Genomic DNA, 13,736 nt, shown 5'->3' with positions numbered 1-13,736 from the left:
CAGCCGCCAAGCCTAGTCTTAGGCTCCAAATTATAGGTAGGAGAGGGGCTGGGGCCTACATGGCTCCACCACCCCTGTCGGAGAAAAGGAAGGGCTCTTGGTGTCTTTATTTGACCAGAAGAGAAAGAATCAACAGATCCCCTGCCAGGCAGGTCTTTCCAGGGGGCTTAGCACCCCCTTCCCTGGAGCCTATATTCTCATTCCAAGAAATCCTAGGGACCTGGGTCCCTCCAGCACAGGGATGGAGTGTCCGGATGGAGAGGTACTTCTGAACGCACAGTGGCTCCAACACTTAAGAGTTGGGGTCCCCTTGGAGGCAGCAGTGAGAACCCCCATCTTCCTGCCAGCCTCAGCCAAGCATGGTGGTCCTGTCCAGCCAGGGAGAAGGGACAGGAAGGGCTGCAGCACCTCCCCATCCTGGGGCTATTACCATCTCTGCAACCAGAGGGGACCCTGAAGAGCTATACTGGGGATTCCCTTTAGGGGTATCTGAGGGTTGGAGGCTGAGAGGGCTGTCCAGGAAGGAAGAACTGAACAGAGGACAACAGCTAGCAACAAGGCCCAACAGCCCCCAGCCAGTGCTCCTCAGTAGTCTCCCTCAGCAGGGGCAGCAGGCCAAGCTGGGGTTTGGCCCCTGGGCTCGAGGGACCCCTCCATCTGTAGCAGGGGAGCTGAGGATCAGAAAAGGCACTATCCATTGCGTCAGACCTGAGCCTTGCTCAAAGCCCTTGAAGGACTGAGAGTGGCACAATCATCCAGCCCAACTCCCTGGGCGAGCAAACCAGGGAAGGAGGCACCTGAAGGTTACCAAAGGGACAGGGTCTTGACAACTACCTCCAGACTCTGAGGTGGGACAGAACTGTCCCTCCCACCCTTGGGTCCTCAGCCTGTGGTACTGGGCATTGTGAGTCTGGGCCTCCCCCACACTCGTCTCACCTGAGCTCCATCCTGGCTTTAACTCAAGGCAAGAGATGCTTGTGTTGGCTAGCAAGACTACCTGGGGCAGGTTTGGATTGGGCCAGGAGAGCTGAGCAGAGTGAAGTGCTTCCCTAGCAGCCCCTGAACTGCTCAGAACCGGCTCTGGGTCTTGACACAGACCTGACTTGGTGCAACTCCTCAGCAAGATCCTGGACTTGTTTCCCCATCTGCACCCTGAAGGGAGGAGCAAGTTGGTGGTGTTACTCAAAACCTGGCTCCTGAACACCAGACTGATGGTCACTTGGGAGCTGTAGTAAAACCCTGATTTTAGCCAGACACTGGTGGCTCACGCCTGTCATCCTAGCTACTCAGGAGGCAGAGATCAGGAGGATCATGGTTCAAAGCCAGCCAGGGCAAATAGTTCGTGAGACCCCATCTCAAAAAAAACCTTCACAAAAAAGGGCTGGAGTGGCTCAAGGTGTAGGCCCTGAGTTCAAGCCCCAGTACCACAAAATTAATTATATATAAAACAGATTTCCTGGACTTTGCTTAAGACTTTTTTTTAGGCAGAGCCTCACTACGTAACCCAGGCTGGCCTCAAATTCACAATACTGTCTCAGCCTCCTGAGTGCTGGGATTACAGGCTACCATTCCTGGCTTAGTATTTTTTTAATTTTTGCTGTAATAGGAAACTGAACTCAGGGACTTGCACTTGCTAGCCTAGACCTGTACCATTTGAGTCCTACCCCCAGTCCATAAGATCATTCTTTTTTTTTTTTTTTTTTTTGGTGGCACTGGTGTTTGAACTCAGGGCTTCAAAGCAGGAGCTCTACCACCTGAGCCCTTCCCCCAGTTCATAAGACCATTCTTAACAGGGGTTCAGGGAGGCTTTTTCCAGGTGGTTCTGTTTGAGAAACCTGCCTGGTTGGGCCCAGTCCAGGAGTCTCAAATGACTACAGGGCAACCGGGGAAACCAGAGGGGCACATTGAGCTAAGACAGAGATTTCCTAGGGGCAGGACACACTTAGCTTCCCACACATTCCCTCTGTACCCTCTTAGCCAGCAACAGGTTTTATTAAAAAAAAAAAAAAAAAAAAAAAAAAAAAGGAAAGAAAAAAAAAACCTAACAAAAACCCTTGCATGTCAGTGTGAGTCAGGAAGGGGCGCTGCCTCTCTAGCCTCAGCCCTGGACAGGACTCCGGTCCTGCCTGCCACCTCAGCTGGAGCTCTTGGCAGTCATATTCCTCCCTTAGATTACACAGAACTCTGGGTAGCACTAGGCCTGTCCCTTCTGGCTGTAGCTTGGGGATGGGGGTTCCCTGGACAGCGTTGTTTCTTGGAGGACAGCCACCTCCAGCCTAGCCTCTGCACCATCATGGGTCCTCTGAGGCCCTGCCTGCCCTGAGGCCACTCTACCCTGTAGCAACTGGCAAGTGTATGGCTGGCATATGGCAGGGACACAGGTGTGGAGGGGAAAAAGGGGAAGAGGATGGCAGGGAAGACAAAGGACGGAAGAAGCAGCAGTTAGATCCAGTAAAGCCCAGGCAATGCTGTCAATGCGGGGGAAGAGGTGCCTTTTGGCTGAATGGGGCACCGGGACTCAGTGACTCCAAGTCTGTAACCCAGCTTTCTATAAACCACCTGGCACAGACCGGCTATCCTTCAGACCATGGGTGGGGTTGATGTGACATAACAAGGCCTGGGTTTTGAGCCAGCCCCACCCACTCCCCTTCTTAGAGCTCTACAAACCCCCAGGCCAGTGTAAGCCCTCCCCTCGTTTTCATCTACTTCTTCCCGTCTTCTTCAAGGCCCAGCTCAGCATCTCCTCTTCTGGGACCAAGAATACCTCCCCATCCCCAGGCTGTCATTACAGTGACAAGGAACACACTGTCACATTGACACAGTTGCCCAGTACCTTCACAGGCTATGGTCTGGATATAGTTTGAGTATGTCCCTCGGGTTCATGTGTTGAAATTTAATCCCTATTGTGAGGGTGGAAACAATGTCATCACAGTGTTCGGGGTGGGGCCTTTGAGTGAGATTAGGATTAGAAAAAATCAGGGTGGATCCCTGCCTCTTTCCACGGGCACCCTATGCTGCCTCAAGTCTCTGACAACATGAAAGCCATCACCAGATCTGGCCCCTCAACCTTGAACCTCTAGAACCATGAGCCAAAATAAACCTTTTTGGGCTGGGCATGGCAGCACATGCCTGTAGTCCCAGCACTCAGGAGGCTGAGGCAGAAGGGTTACGTAGTGAAGCCCTGCCAAAAAACAAAACTACAACCCTCTTCCCCACCCTTCCAACAAAATCTTACCCAGTCCATGGTATTGTTAGTGGCAATTTAAAAAAATGGATTACGATACAAGGATATTCCTTGTGGACTGGTATAGGGACAATGGCAGCTGCTACCCCAAATTCTGGTCCAAACTGGCTCAAGACCAGGCTGGCAGAGAGAAGTGTAAACCTACCACGATAGCCCCAGTGAGCCCTGGTGGACTGGGGAAACCTGGTCTAGGAAGCCACCTCAGTGGCCCTGAGCCACCCTCTGACATCTACAGCCCAGCAGGGTAGGCCATCTGGAGGGCAGACCCAGTGGCCCCCTCACCAGCCAAGGTCAAGGGGATACGTGATCACCAGTACAGGGCAGGGTGTCAGTTCTGGCCCATGGTGGGCCCATCTTTGGTCCTGGGAAACAGACAGGCAAATGTAGTGACCAGTATTTTTCACTGGGCTGTAAGACCAACTGTCACTGGGACCGAGACTGGTTGGTTAGACGGTGTGAGGAGGGTCCATAGGCCAGGGCTGGCCAGCACCCCATGACCTTGGAGCCTTCTGGAGTGGGAGCAGCAAGGGCAGCCCATGAGTGAAGGGCGAGGCCCTTCAAGGTGACGAAATGTGAGCTCACAGCCCCAGCTCCAAAAACAATTCGAATTCTTTAATAGCTACTCCCTACCCCCACCCAAGGGCCCAGGCTCCTCACAAACCCTTACATAAGGCCATGGACCCCAGCTTGCCAGCCTCCAGCTCAGTTCCGCATGCTGCAGGGCCCTGGGTCACAGCAAGCCTGGCTGATGAGAGCCTCGAAGAGTACCAGGGTCCCCAGTGCCAATCTCTAGAGACCTCCTGGGACTGAGCTGCCACTCAGCACGTCCCTGTACCTGCTTAGCTTCTAGAGAACATAACTTTTCTGGGGTAATGCCTGGGGTGTGGGAGGGAGCTTGGGGAAGTTACTGATGTCAATTCAGGACACTCTGGGCCTCCCGGGGTGGGGCCATAGGCCCAGAACAAGGACGCCAGCCTCAGACGGTGTCCCCGCACAAGCAGAGAGACTGGGGGAAGTATATGCAGGAGCCACAGACGCTGTACGACGACGTACTGCTTGAAGACAACCAAGTCCTAAGACACACGAAGGTTTTCAAAAAGAAGGTTCTTCTGGCTGAGGGCAAGGGCCTGTCCCAGGCAGGGAGCAGAGACCAAATCTAATGGGTGTGTGTCAGGCAATAATCCCCACAACAACCCTGAGGTAGGCTGTGCTGTCCTATTTTACAAATGGGGAATGAGGGCTCAAGAGAGGTGAAGTGTCTGCCCAGGTCACGCAGTCAGGAACACAGCAGCCAGGACTCAAGGCCAGGTCTGTGGGGTTCCAACGCCCACTGGTTTTCTCTACGGAAGAGGAAGGAGCCCTTTCTAATATTAAAAGCTCAGGGGTTCTCGGCCCATTGGTGGGTCCCAGCCCCAACATCTGTATCCCAAGGGACAGAGTGGCCCCGAGATGGTTGGCTGTCCAAACAGCCCTGAGCCAGTGCTACAGGTGGTGACTCTGGCTGCCCAGGAGCTGGGGCTGGGGTGAGGGCCGGTCAGGTCCGGAGGCTTTGTGGCCCCAAGTGGGCAGTGCCATGCCATTGAGCCAGGCGTTTTCCAGCAAGCTGCGGAAGCGGGCCCGGAGTGTGGGGCCGGGTGGGCTGGCACTGGCAGCAGGGGTAGGTGATGGGCCACGTGACCCTCCCCCAGAGGCCGCCTCTGTTTTCTCTGGGCCAGGGGTTGGTGGCTTCCTCCCTGGCTTCCTGACCTTGGGGGCTGGTGACTTCCGAGCCAGGGCAACACTTTCTGATTCATCTCTGGCCATGGATGGTTCTGAGGGGGACACAGCTCCAGCTTCAGTGTCCAAGTCACCTGGAAAAGAAACATATAGTCAGACTGCAGGCTCCACACCCTCAGGTCCCAGTTTCTGGTCCCTAAAGTCATCCAGAACAGTGGTTCTGCTCTGCCCCAGGCCAGGATGGCACCAGCAGGGTCACAGTTATCATGGCTCTCCCTGACATGGACCTGCTGGCACGTACCTCCCAAGTGTCACCAGGACGCCATCTGATTAGGGCACTGCTTAGAAGGCTGTTTGGGAGCAAGGACAAGAGGAAAGGAGCCCAACAGTTCAAGAACCAGGGCTGGGCCCAATGCCCAACTGAGGCATAGAGAGGGCTCGCCCACATATGGGAGAGCCATTCTCTTTTTTGTCGTCGTCCTTGTACTGGGGTTTGAACTCGGCCTACACCTTAAGTGCAGCCATTTTTTGTGAAGGATTTTTATGAGATAGGGTCTCTTGAACTATTTGCCCAGGCAGGATTCGAACTTCAATCCTCCCAATTTCTGCCTCCTGAGGAGCTAAGATTACAGGCATGAGCCACCAGTGCCTGGCAAACTAATACATGGTGGGTTTTTTTTCCTCTTCTTTTTTGGCAGCACTGGGGTTTGAATGCAGGGCCTTGTGCTTGCTAAGCAGGCACTCATTCTGCCAGCTCAAGAGCCGTCATTTTCCTGCCACACCACCTCCAGAGCCCAGGAAGGGCCTGCCCTGAAAGCAATGCCCAGAGCAAAGGGCCTGGGGGTGGGGAGGTGCTGCTAGGAATGCCTAGGAACCCAGAAGGAACAAGGTCGGAGTAACAACTCTCTAGGGGCACCTGCGGGTCAGGGAGGCAGTGCGACGGAGTCCCCAAATCTAGCCAGTGGCAGGCAGTCAGCTGTCACTTCCTTGCCAGACCCCAACTCCTAAAGGCTGGCATCAGAGCTGGAGTATGGAGCACCCAGCTCCACTGCCTCCAGGGCAGCCCAGGGGACTAGGAGAGATCTGACTGGAAGACTAAGTGACAGATGGTACCCCTCACTTTCACAAGCAGACCACCACTCCCATTTCCTTTCCACCTACTGAGAACTTTTTCCCAACTCTTCAGTGCCCAAGGATTAGGAACACTGGTTAGCCAGCACCCCCAGCTCCATACCCACACTGCCTCAGGCCTTCTCCACCCTGACCATCGAAGGGGAGAGGAAGGCCAGGGTACAGTGGTCAGGTGAGGGTTACAGACCAGAGCAGATTCTTCAGGGAGACAGCCTAGACAGAGGCTGAGTGGGAGGAAAGTGTGGTGACAGGGCGAAGAGACCTCAAAGGGGCTCAGGGCCTGGACGCCAGAGCCCTGAATTGAGAAGTGTGAGAGCCCCCACCATAACACACTTCAGCAGGTCCTTCAGGACATAAAGCCAACTGAGCCAGGTGTGGTGGCTCACACCTATAATCCTAACTATTTGAGATACGGGGATTGGGAGGATCGTAGTTCAAGGCCAGACCAGGCAAAAAAGTTCCAGAGACACCATCTCAACCAATAGAACTGGGCGTGGTAGCTACACGCCTGTCATCCCAGCTAGGTGGGAAGTATAAATGGAAGAATTACAGTCCAGGGAGGCCCCAGTATAAACATGAAACCCTACTGAAAATATATAAATAAAAAGGACTGGGGATGAGGCTCAAGTGCAAGGCCCTGACAGTACCACACAAGTGAATGAATGAATGAATGAATGAGTGAAGCAAGCGGGACAACAGTTGGCACAATGTATCGGTGCTACTCCAATCTCCAACTCACTGTACACTTTTCTGCATTTAAGTGCCAGGAGCCCAAGAAACTATATGATCAAAGGCAAGAGTGCTTGCAGTAGGCGGGAGGACTGGTCCCTGCCAGGTCTTGGGTTCTGGGAGCTGGGTCAACAGGGTTTCCCTTGAGACAGAGGGGAGCCAGGCGCCAATGGCTCACACCTGTAATCTTAGTGACAGGCTGAGATCAGAAGGATCGAGGTTTGAGGACAGCCTGGGCAAATAGTTCACCAGATCCCATCCCCAAAATAACCAGAACAAGCTGGGCACTGGTGGCTCATGCCTATAATCCTAACTACTCAGGAGGCAGCGATCAGGAGGATCTCAGTTCAAAGTCATCCGCAGGCAAACAGTCCGTGAGCACCTATCTCAAAAAACACTATTACAAAAAAGGGCTGGGGGAGTGGCTCAAGCAGTAAGAGCACCTGCCTAGCAAGCGTGCCACCCCCGCACCCCCCAAAAAAGAACAAAATGGACTGGAGGTGTGGCTCAAGCAGTAGAGCACATTTGTGAGCGCAAAGCCATGAGTTCAAACCCAGTCCCACCAAATAAAAAAAAAAGAGGGAGAGGGGAACCGTAGGAAGGGCAGCCCCTGCACCAGCTTGAGTTTTTGGAATCATACCGCACACACACCTGTCACTAGCTCACTCACACAGCTCTGGTGGCTACGGGGCCGCCCTAAGCTCACCCAGCTGGCGGCGCACACAGTCATGCCACTGCAGTCCCAGCAGGTCGGGGTAGATGTCGGGCAGTTGGCGCAGCGCCAGCAGCTTCAGCATGCGTGAGGTGCAGCCGTGCAGGGCGCGCTCCCGCAGCGCCCGCTCCTCCGACAGCGTGGTGGGCCGCAGCTCCACTCGGTGCTCCTGCAGCACGTGGTCCACGGAGGCGGGAGGCAGTCGTGGGAAGAGCCGCTCCTTCACCAGGTAGATGGGCACGAAGATGGCACCTGCCCGCACCACATGGGGGAAGGGGCACTGCTGTGTGCACATGAACCTTTGCAGCTGTGAAAGTAGCTTACCCAGCAGCCCTTGCACAGTCTGGCAGTCCTGCCATGCGGCCTGGCCCCAGGGCCCAGTTGTCTCCAGCCACTCACGCAACTTCTCGGGTGGGGAGTGGGCCACGGAGCCTGAGATGGCATCACACAGGGATGCATGCAGCCCTGTGAAGTGCTGCTCTGAGGAGTCTGCTGGGGCTGTGGTTGAAACTGGAACAGGGGCTGGAGCAGGAGCTGGAGCAGGGGCTGGTACAGTGGCTGCAGCTGGTGCAAGGGCGGGAGCAGGTGATGGAGCTGGAGCAGGGGCTGGGGCTGGAGAGGCCACAGCTACAGCTGAAGAGTTAGGCAGGGCCAGGTTGAAGCATGCCACCGGCAAGGGCTGAGTGACAATCTGCAGTCCCAGGGGCATAGATGGAGGGGTGGGTACAGGTTGTGCAGGGGCAGGAGCCAAGGTGGGTGTAGATGGGACTGTGGCTGCAGGTGAGGGTGCTGGACGGATGATCTTAAATTTTCGGAACATGAAGGCCACAGAGCTGTGGAAATTGGTCCTTGGTGTGTCCTCTGTGGCCACTGGCATTGCTGGTGCTTCTGTGACCGTCTCTTTCAGGCCTGACAGACCTGATGCTGTGTTCTCCACATCTGGCACATCCACAGCTGTACTGGGCTTGGCCTGAACTTCTGGGCTTGGGACCTGAATAGGGGTGGCCTCTACCATGGACTTCTTCACACTCAAGTCCAAGGCCACCTCCTCACGAAGAGAGCAGCGAGCCCCTGAGGACCCCTCCTGGACAGGCAGGGTCCCCTTACAATCTTTATCTTGGCGCTCATTAGTGGCTGGGGCTTCGGTCGCCCGCGCATCCATATAGTCACGGTAGGGTGCCAGGCTGAAGACATTATCAATGACAGGCATTGGTGGAGAGCTGGGTGGCCTTGAGCCTGCCTTCTGTGGAAGAGGCTGGCGCTCCTGGACACAGGGGTGCAGTGCTGGTGAGGTGCGGGGAACTGGGCTATCTCGGATGACAATGGGTGCTCCAGGGTGCTCATCGAGCCGGGGCTGAAGCTGCTCTTTCCTGCAGCTGGGCACCCACGTCTTTTCTTCGGCACCTCGCACAGGTTTCTCAGCAGGCCTCATAGGCTCAGAGGCTGGCTGACTGCCTGGCAAAGGCTGGCATGCCCGCTGGAAGGCACTGGGTTGTGGCACAGGTTGCACACTGTTCTGGGAAGGTGGTGTTCCCCCAAGTCCTGGGGATGCTCCATACAGAGAGAGGTCATCCCGGGCATAAGGAAAACCCAGAGTCTGGGAGGCAAAGTCCAGTGGACACCGTGGAGCAAGAGGGGGCTCCAGCTTGAGGCCTGGTGAGGGTGCTGGGAGTGGGGCAGAGGGGTAGGAATAAGTGTCCAGCCCCATGGGGGGCACATAGGGGGACTGGGCTGCCTGCTGCCTCAGGTAGGGGCTGCCCAGCCCACCAGCCTGGTAGCTGGAGCCCTTGTGGACTCCCAGAGGCTGTAGTGGGAGCGCAGAGGTATAACTGCCTTGCTTCTCTGGGTGGCGACAGGCTGGTGGGCAAGGAATGGCCTGTGGAGGAGGGGGTAATGGGTAGTGGACAGGCACTGTGTCCTGGCAGGGTGGCCCCAGGGGCTGGGCCAGCTGTGTCCAAGGACTGGAAGGCCCCTCCACCATTGCTTGCTTAGGGTCCCCAGAGTAAGGACCTGTGAACTTGGAGCCCAGGAAGCCTGTGCTGTGGATGGTCCGATATTTCTCCAGGAGAGTCTGGCATGTGGAGAAGCCCAGCGAGGAGTCTTTGCCAGACACCGCAGCTGGTACCCCACGCAAAAAGGTGCCATCCAGAGATTGGCCCTTGCCAGGAGCTGGGGCGAGAGAACAGGGTGGATCAGCTGAGGGCAGCAGGGGTCCGGTTACCAGGGTCCAGTCAACATCCAGTGGTCTCTTCACTGCCCCTTCCCCCAGGCAAGCTGAGAGCCCGTAACAGAGAGGGCTGCGGTAGACAGGTTTGGGTGCTGCTAGCCCAGGGGGGGCTGGGTATGCATGAGTCTGGGGACTGAAGGGCAGGACCTCAGTGGAGTCCTGCATCTTCTCAGACCCTTCTGCTGGAGGGCGGTAGAGCAGGCAGTTTGTCAACAGGTTGTCTGTCCGAAGTGGGGATCCTGCCACAGTAGTGGGATACAAGGGTGGGTATGGGGTCCAGGATGCCAACCGTTCAGACCCTGCCTTGGAAGTACCCCCCATGGGGCAGGAAAAGTAGGCACCCTTGTAGCTGCAGGAGTCCTGGTTAACAGCAGAGAGGGGCAAGCTAGGTCCAGGCCCTGAGTCTGCCTCTAGGCGGGGAAGCTTGCCATACATCACAGGCCCCAGGGTTCCCAGGGGCCGCTTCTCCGCCATGGCTATGAAGGTGTCAAGCCCTCCTGTGCTATTCTCCTGCGGACCTGGGAGAGAAAAAGAGAGGCAGGGGAGGTCAGAAGATGGGATGCATGAGAGCAGTGGAGGCTACACCCTGGCTCACAGCCCCTAAGAAGCTGGCACTCAGCTGGTGCTCAGTTCAGAGTAAATGTAAGAGCCAGAAATGCAGAGGCCTGCAGCTCTATTTTTTTATTTTTTTGGCAAGACTGGGGTTTGAATCTAGCTCTGTTTTTTAGGCAGCAGAAGACTTTGTTGAATGAATTCTTGTGCAGCAGCCTCGCCCTCACCCCCAATGTTTCTGTTTAGCTTTCTTTCCTGTGATTGCCAAGACCCCTTCCTTGGGGGTCCAGACTTTGCAGGGCAGCCTGAGGATCACTTGCCTGGGCTTTCCCTGCCCCTCCCATAATACAAATGAGACCTATCCATCCCGAAGTCACTGAGGAAAGAGATGGGACAGGAAGCAAGTCTCCTGCCTCCCCCTACTGTTCCAAGATGGTACCCAGAACTAAGGCATGGAATCTGGGCATTGTTAACATACAAATCAGATTTCCTGTGACACTCTCTTAACCTGCTGGTCTTACTGAGCTTGCCTGGGGAGGGCAGTCCCCCCAGGAGAGGTGGCTGGGCTCTCTCTGTACAAGCCCCACCTCTCCTCAGGAAGAGGATCAAAGCTGTTCGGTAGATGGTGCTGTGGTGCCAGAACACAGGGGAGGAGGGCCTGTGGCCATCCTCAGCCCGCCATCCTCAGCCCTCAAGTGGCTATTCCAAGGCGTGCGTGCATGCGTGTGTGCGTGCGTGCGTGCGTGCGTGTGTGTGTGTGTGTGTGTGTGTATAGCTGGCAACTACTTCCACTGTACTCTACTGATGGAAAAGCAAGGCCAAGGCCAAGGCCAAGCCAAGGAAGGATGGGGACTCAGACCCAGAGCAGTCAAGGGTGGGTTTTCTCAACACAGCAGGCACTCAATGACTCATGAAGGGCTCCATTTGAAGCTTGTCTGCTGGCCCACACTGACCCGCCTCTATCTCTCCCAGTGGGCCCTGTTCCCTGAAACTCTCAGTGGCTTAGAAAGGATGAATCAGCTCAATCTTGCTATGATCAGGCCCTAGGCCAAGTGTCGCAGGTTTTTGTCACCAGCAAGCAAGAACCACCCCTTTCCTCCCTCTGGCTCATGGCAGGGGCTCAGAGTTAGACCAGCAAGGGGAAAAGAAAAGCTAAAGGTACCATGGGGCCAGTCAGTGCCCACTCCTACTCCAACCTGTTGGCATCAAGGAAGCCAGGTGGAACTCCAGGTGGGCCCAGGACAAGGCAGAAGAGGACATCAGGACCCAGGCCACAGTCCTACTAGCAGTGCCCTATGACAAGGATCTGCCTTGCAGGGGGAAAGTTCCCATCTGGCTGTGTTGCGAGGTGTGGTTATATGGTTTTGAAGGTGCTGAGCCTCCCCTCACAACCTGCTCTTGGAAGCTCTGCATTAATTAAGAACTGGCTCTGGTCTCACCTTCCCCAGTGTCCCTTGGGGCCTGCTCCATACCCACCCCCAGCCCCAGGAGTCCTTTTCCCCTGGGATCAGCCCAACCCATGCCCTTTGCCCTGGAGACTCCTTGAGACTCCTCTGGACCCAGTCAATAGACATGAGGCCACCTGGGACCCTCAGGAGTCTTTGTGGGAGGAGTGGGGGCTCCAGGGACCCAGCAGAGGGCTCTGAAAGATGTGAAGGTGACCTTACTCTGCTAGTAGGTGATGGAGAGTGGCAATGGAGGCCCCTCCCCACTCAGATGGCAGCCAAAATATAGGTGCCTCCTTCCTGACACAAATCTAGGTGGCATCAGGTGCTTGGAGAGGGTGGAGCGCCAGGCAGTAGGGTCATATTACCTTTGTAGGGGAGGGCAGTTCTATTGGTCCTTTTGGATGAGCTCCAAAGAGCCCACCACCCCTGTGGCAGTGCTGCTGATGCAAGTAGCTCTGCCACCCCTCTGGGCTTCCAGCTCCAAGGGGCCTCAGGAAGAAGACCGAAGATTCCAACCCACTTGGGGCTAGCACTGAACTCTCTTGGAGGGCTTGATCGCCCCGTCCACATTCTCCCACCTCTCACCTCTTCCAGCTGCCGCTCGGGGCTCTCCAGACACCCAACCTGGGGGCAGCCCACAGTTTCGGGGAAGGGAAGAGGGTTGCAGAATGGGCTTCCACCTTCCTTTCGCCTACCTTCCCCACCCAAGACCCTGGAGCCTGGGACCCACCGCCGACTTCACTTTGGGGCTGCCACCGCACTAGACCCCACGGGCTTCCGGGTGTCCCCAAGCCCCTCGCGGCGGCGCTGGGGCGCACGTGCACCCCAGCAGGCTGACACACAGGCCGCCGCCGCCACGCACGCAAACCCGTGCCTGCGCGTACGTGCATGGCTCACATCTGCACACAGAACTGTGCTCTCCCCTAGCTCGGGCCCCGGGCACACGTGTGCAAGCCAGCAGGCCGGCGCACGGAGCCCCACAGACCGACGCCCGCAGACTGGGGGGAGGTCCCGGAGTCGGGGGGTGGGGAAGCAGTCGGGCCACAGAGTCCGGGCAGCCACCGCCTCGGGGCGATCCCGCCAGGCTGGGCAGCGGCCAGAGGGTGAGTCAAGCGGTGGCGAGGAAACCGCAGGCCGTCCCGTCGCAGCAGGGCGCGTCCAGGACCCCACGGCGCCTCACCGCCCGCCGCCACCAGCCCCAGTCCCCCACCGCCCCCTCATCCCCGCCCCGGCAATCCACGTGAGCGAGTCCCTGCGGGAGGCCGGAGGGCTCAGCCTGACTCCCCGCCAGCCCCGCGAGGGACCAAGCGCCGGCAGGACCAAGGCCCTGGGAGCCTCGAAGTCCCGAAAAAGTCGGGGCAGCCGCGCACCCCAACCCCGCAGCCCGATCGCCGGAAGCCACAGCACCTCGGTCCCGATCCCCGCGCGCTCCATTCCGCGCCGGCCGGTAGGGGCGCCCTGGGGCACAGCCACCCGCCCCTTGTCCACGAGCCGCCCGCAAACTCGGCCCAAGTTTCCGCGCCCGCCGAGCGGGCGAGCGCCCACCTGCAGGGTGCCAGGCTTCTCGCTGTCGCTACCTGGGGCCGCAGCCGCATCCTCTAGCGCCGCCCAGACTGAGGGTTCCTGTCCGGTGGGGCTTGAGCGGGAAGTCGCAACGAGCACCGAGCCCGGAGCCTCCCTCTGAGCGGCCGTTCGCGCCGCCGCTGGGCGCCGTCTGCGGTCCCGGGCGGGGCGGGCTGGGGGCGGGGCGGGGGCGGGGCGGCCAGCGGGGGTGGGGGGGCGGGGGCAGAGCCGGGCGGCGCCTCTGGGAGCCTGCACTCCCCCGGGCCCACGGGTACCGCCGGCCTGCGTGGAGTCCGCCCTCCCGTGACTCAGCCATGAGTGCTGGGCACCGTCCTGTACCCGCCGCGCTCCGCAAACCGTTGCCCCGCGGGCGCTCACGTGCGTTCATTCAGTCATTCCGTTACATCATTCATT

At 57.5% G+C, this 13,736-nt stretch overlaps 1 protein-coding gene across 4 annotated transcripts; it reads right to left on the bottom strand.

Annotated features, from left to right (window-relative positions):
- Positions 1 to 4,329: 4,329 nt before the first annotated feature.
- C19H15orf39 (chromosome 19 C15orf39 homolog) lies at positions 4,330 to 13,462 on the bottom strand. 4 transcript variants are annotated; one of them, XM_074061480.1, is made up of 4 exons: positions 13,305 to 13,462; positions 7,527 to 10,277; positions 4,991 to 5,094; positions 4,330 to 4,584 (listed from the first exon to the last, which is right to left on the bottom strand). In XM_074061480.1, the coding sequence occupies exons 2-4, from the start codon at positions 10,231 to 10,233 to the stop codon at positions 4,543 to 4,545; spliced, it is 2,853 nt and encodes a 950-aa protein (XP_073917581.1). In that variant the 5' UTR covers positions 10,234 to 10,277; positions 13,305 to 13,462; the 3' UTR covers positions 4,330 to 4,542. The 4 variants fall into 4 exon arrangements, with proteins under 4 accessions (XP_073917581.1, XP_020031476.1, XP_073917580.1 ...); XM_020175887.2 differs by having other exon boundaries at positions 4,330 to 5,094; XM_074061479.1 differs by having other exon boundaries at positions 4,330 to 5,094; positions 13,337 to 13,461.
- Between the last annotated feature and the right edge of the window lie 274 nt (positions 13,463 to 13,736).

This window comes from Castor canadensis, chromosome 19 (genome assembly GCF_047511655.1).
Source record: "Castor canadensis chromosome 19, mCasCan1.hap1v2, whole genome shotgun sequence".
Classification (NCBI taxonomy): domain Eukaryota; kingdom Metazoa; phylum Chordata; class Mammalia; order Rodentia; family Castoridae; genus Castor; species Castor canadensis.
Note: the sequence above shows the minus strand (reverse complement) of the source record. Positions and strands in the feature narration are given on the sequence as shown.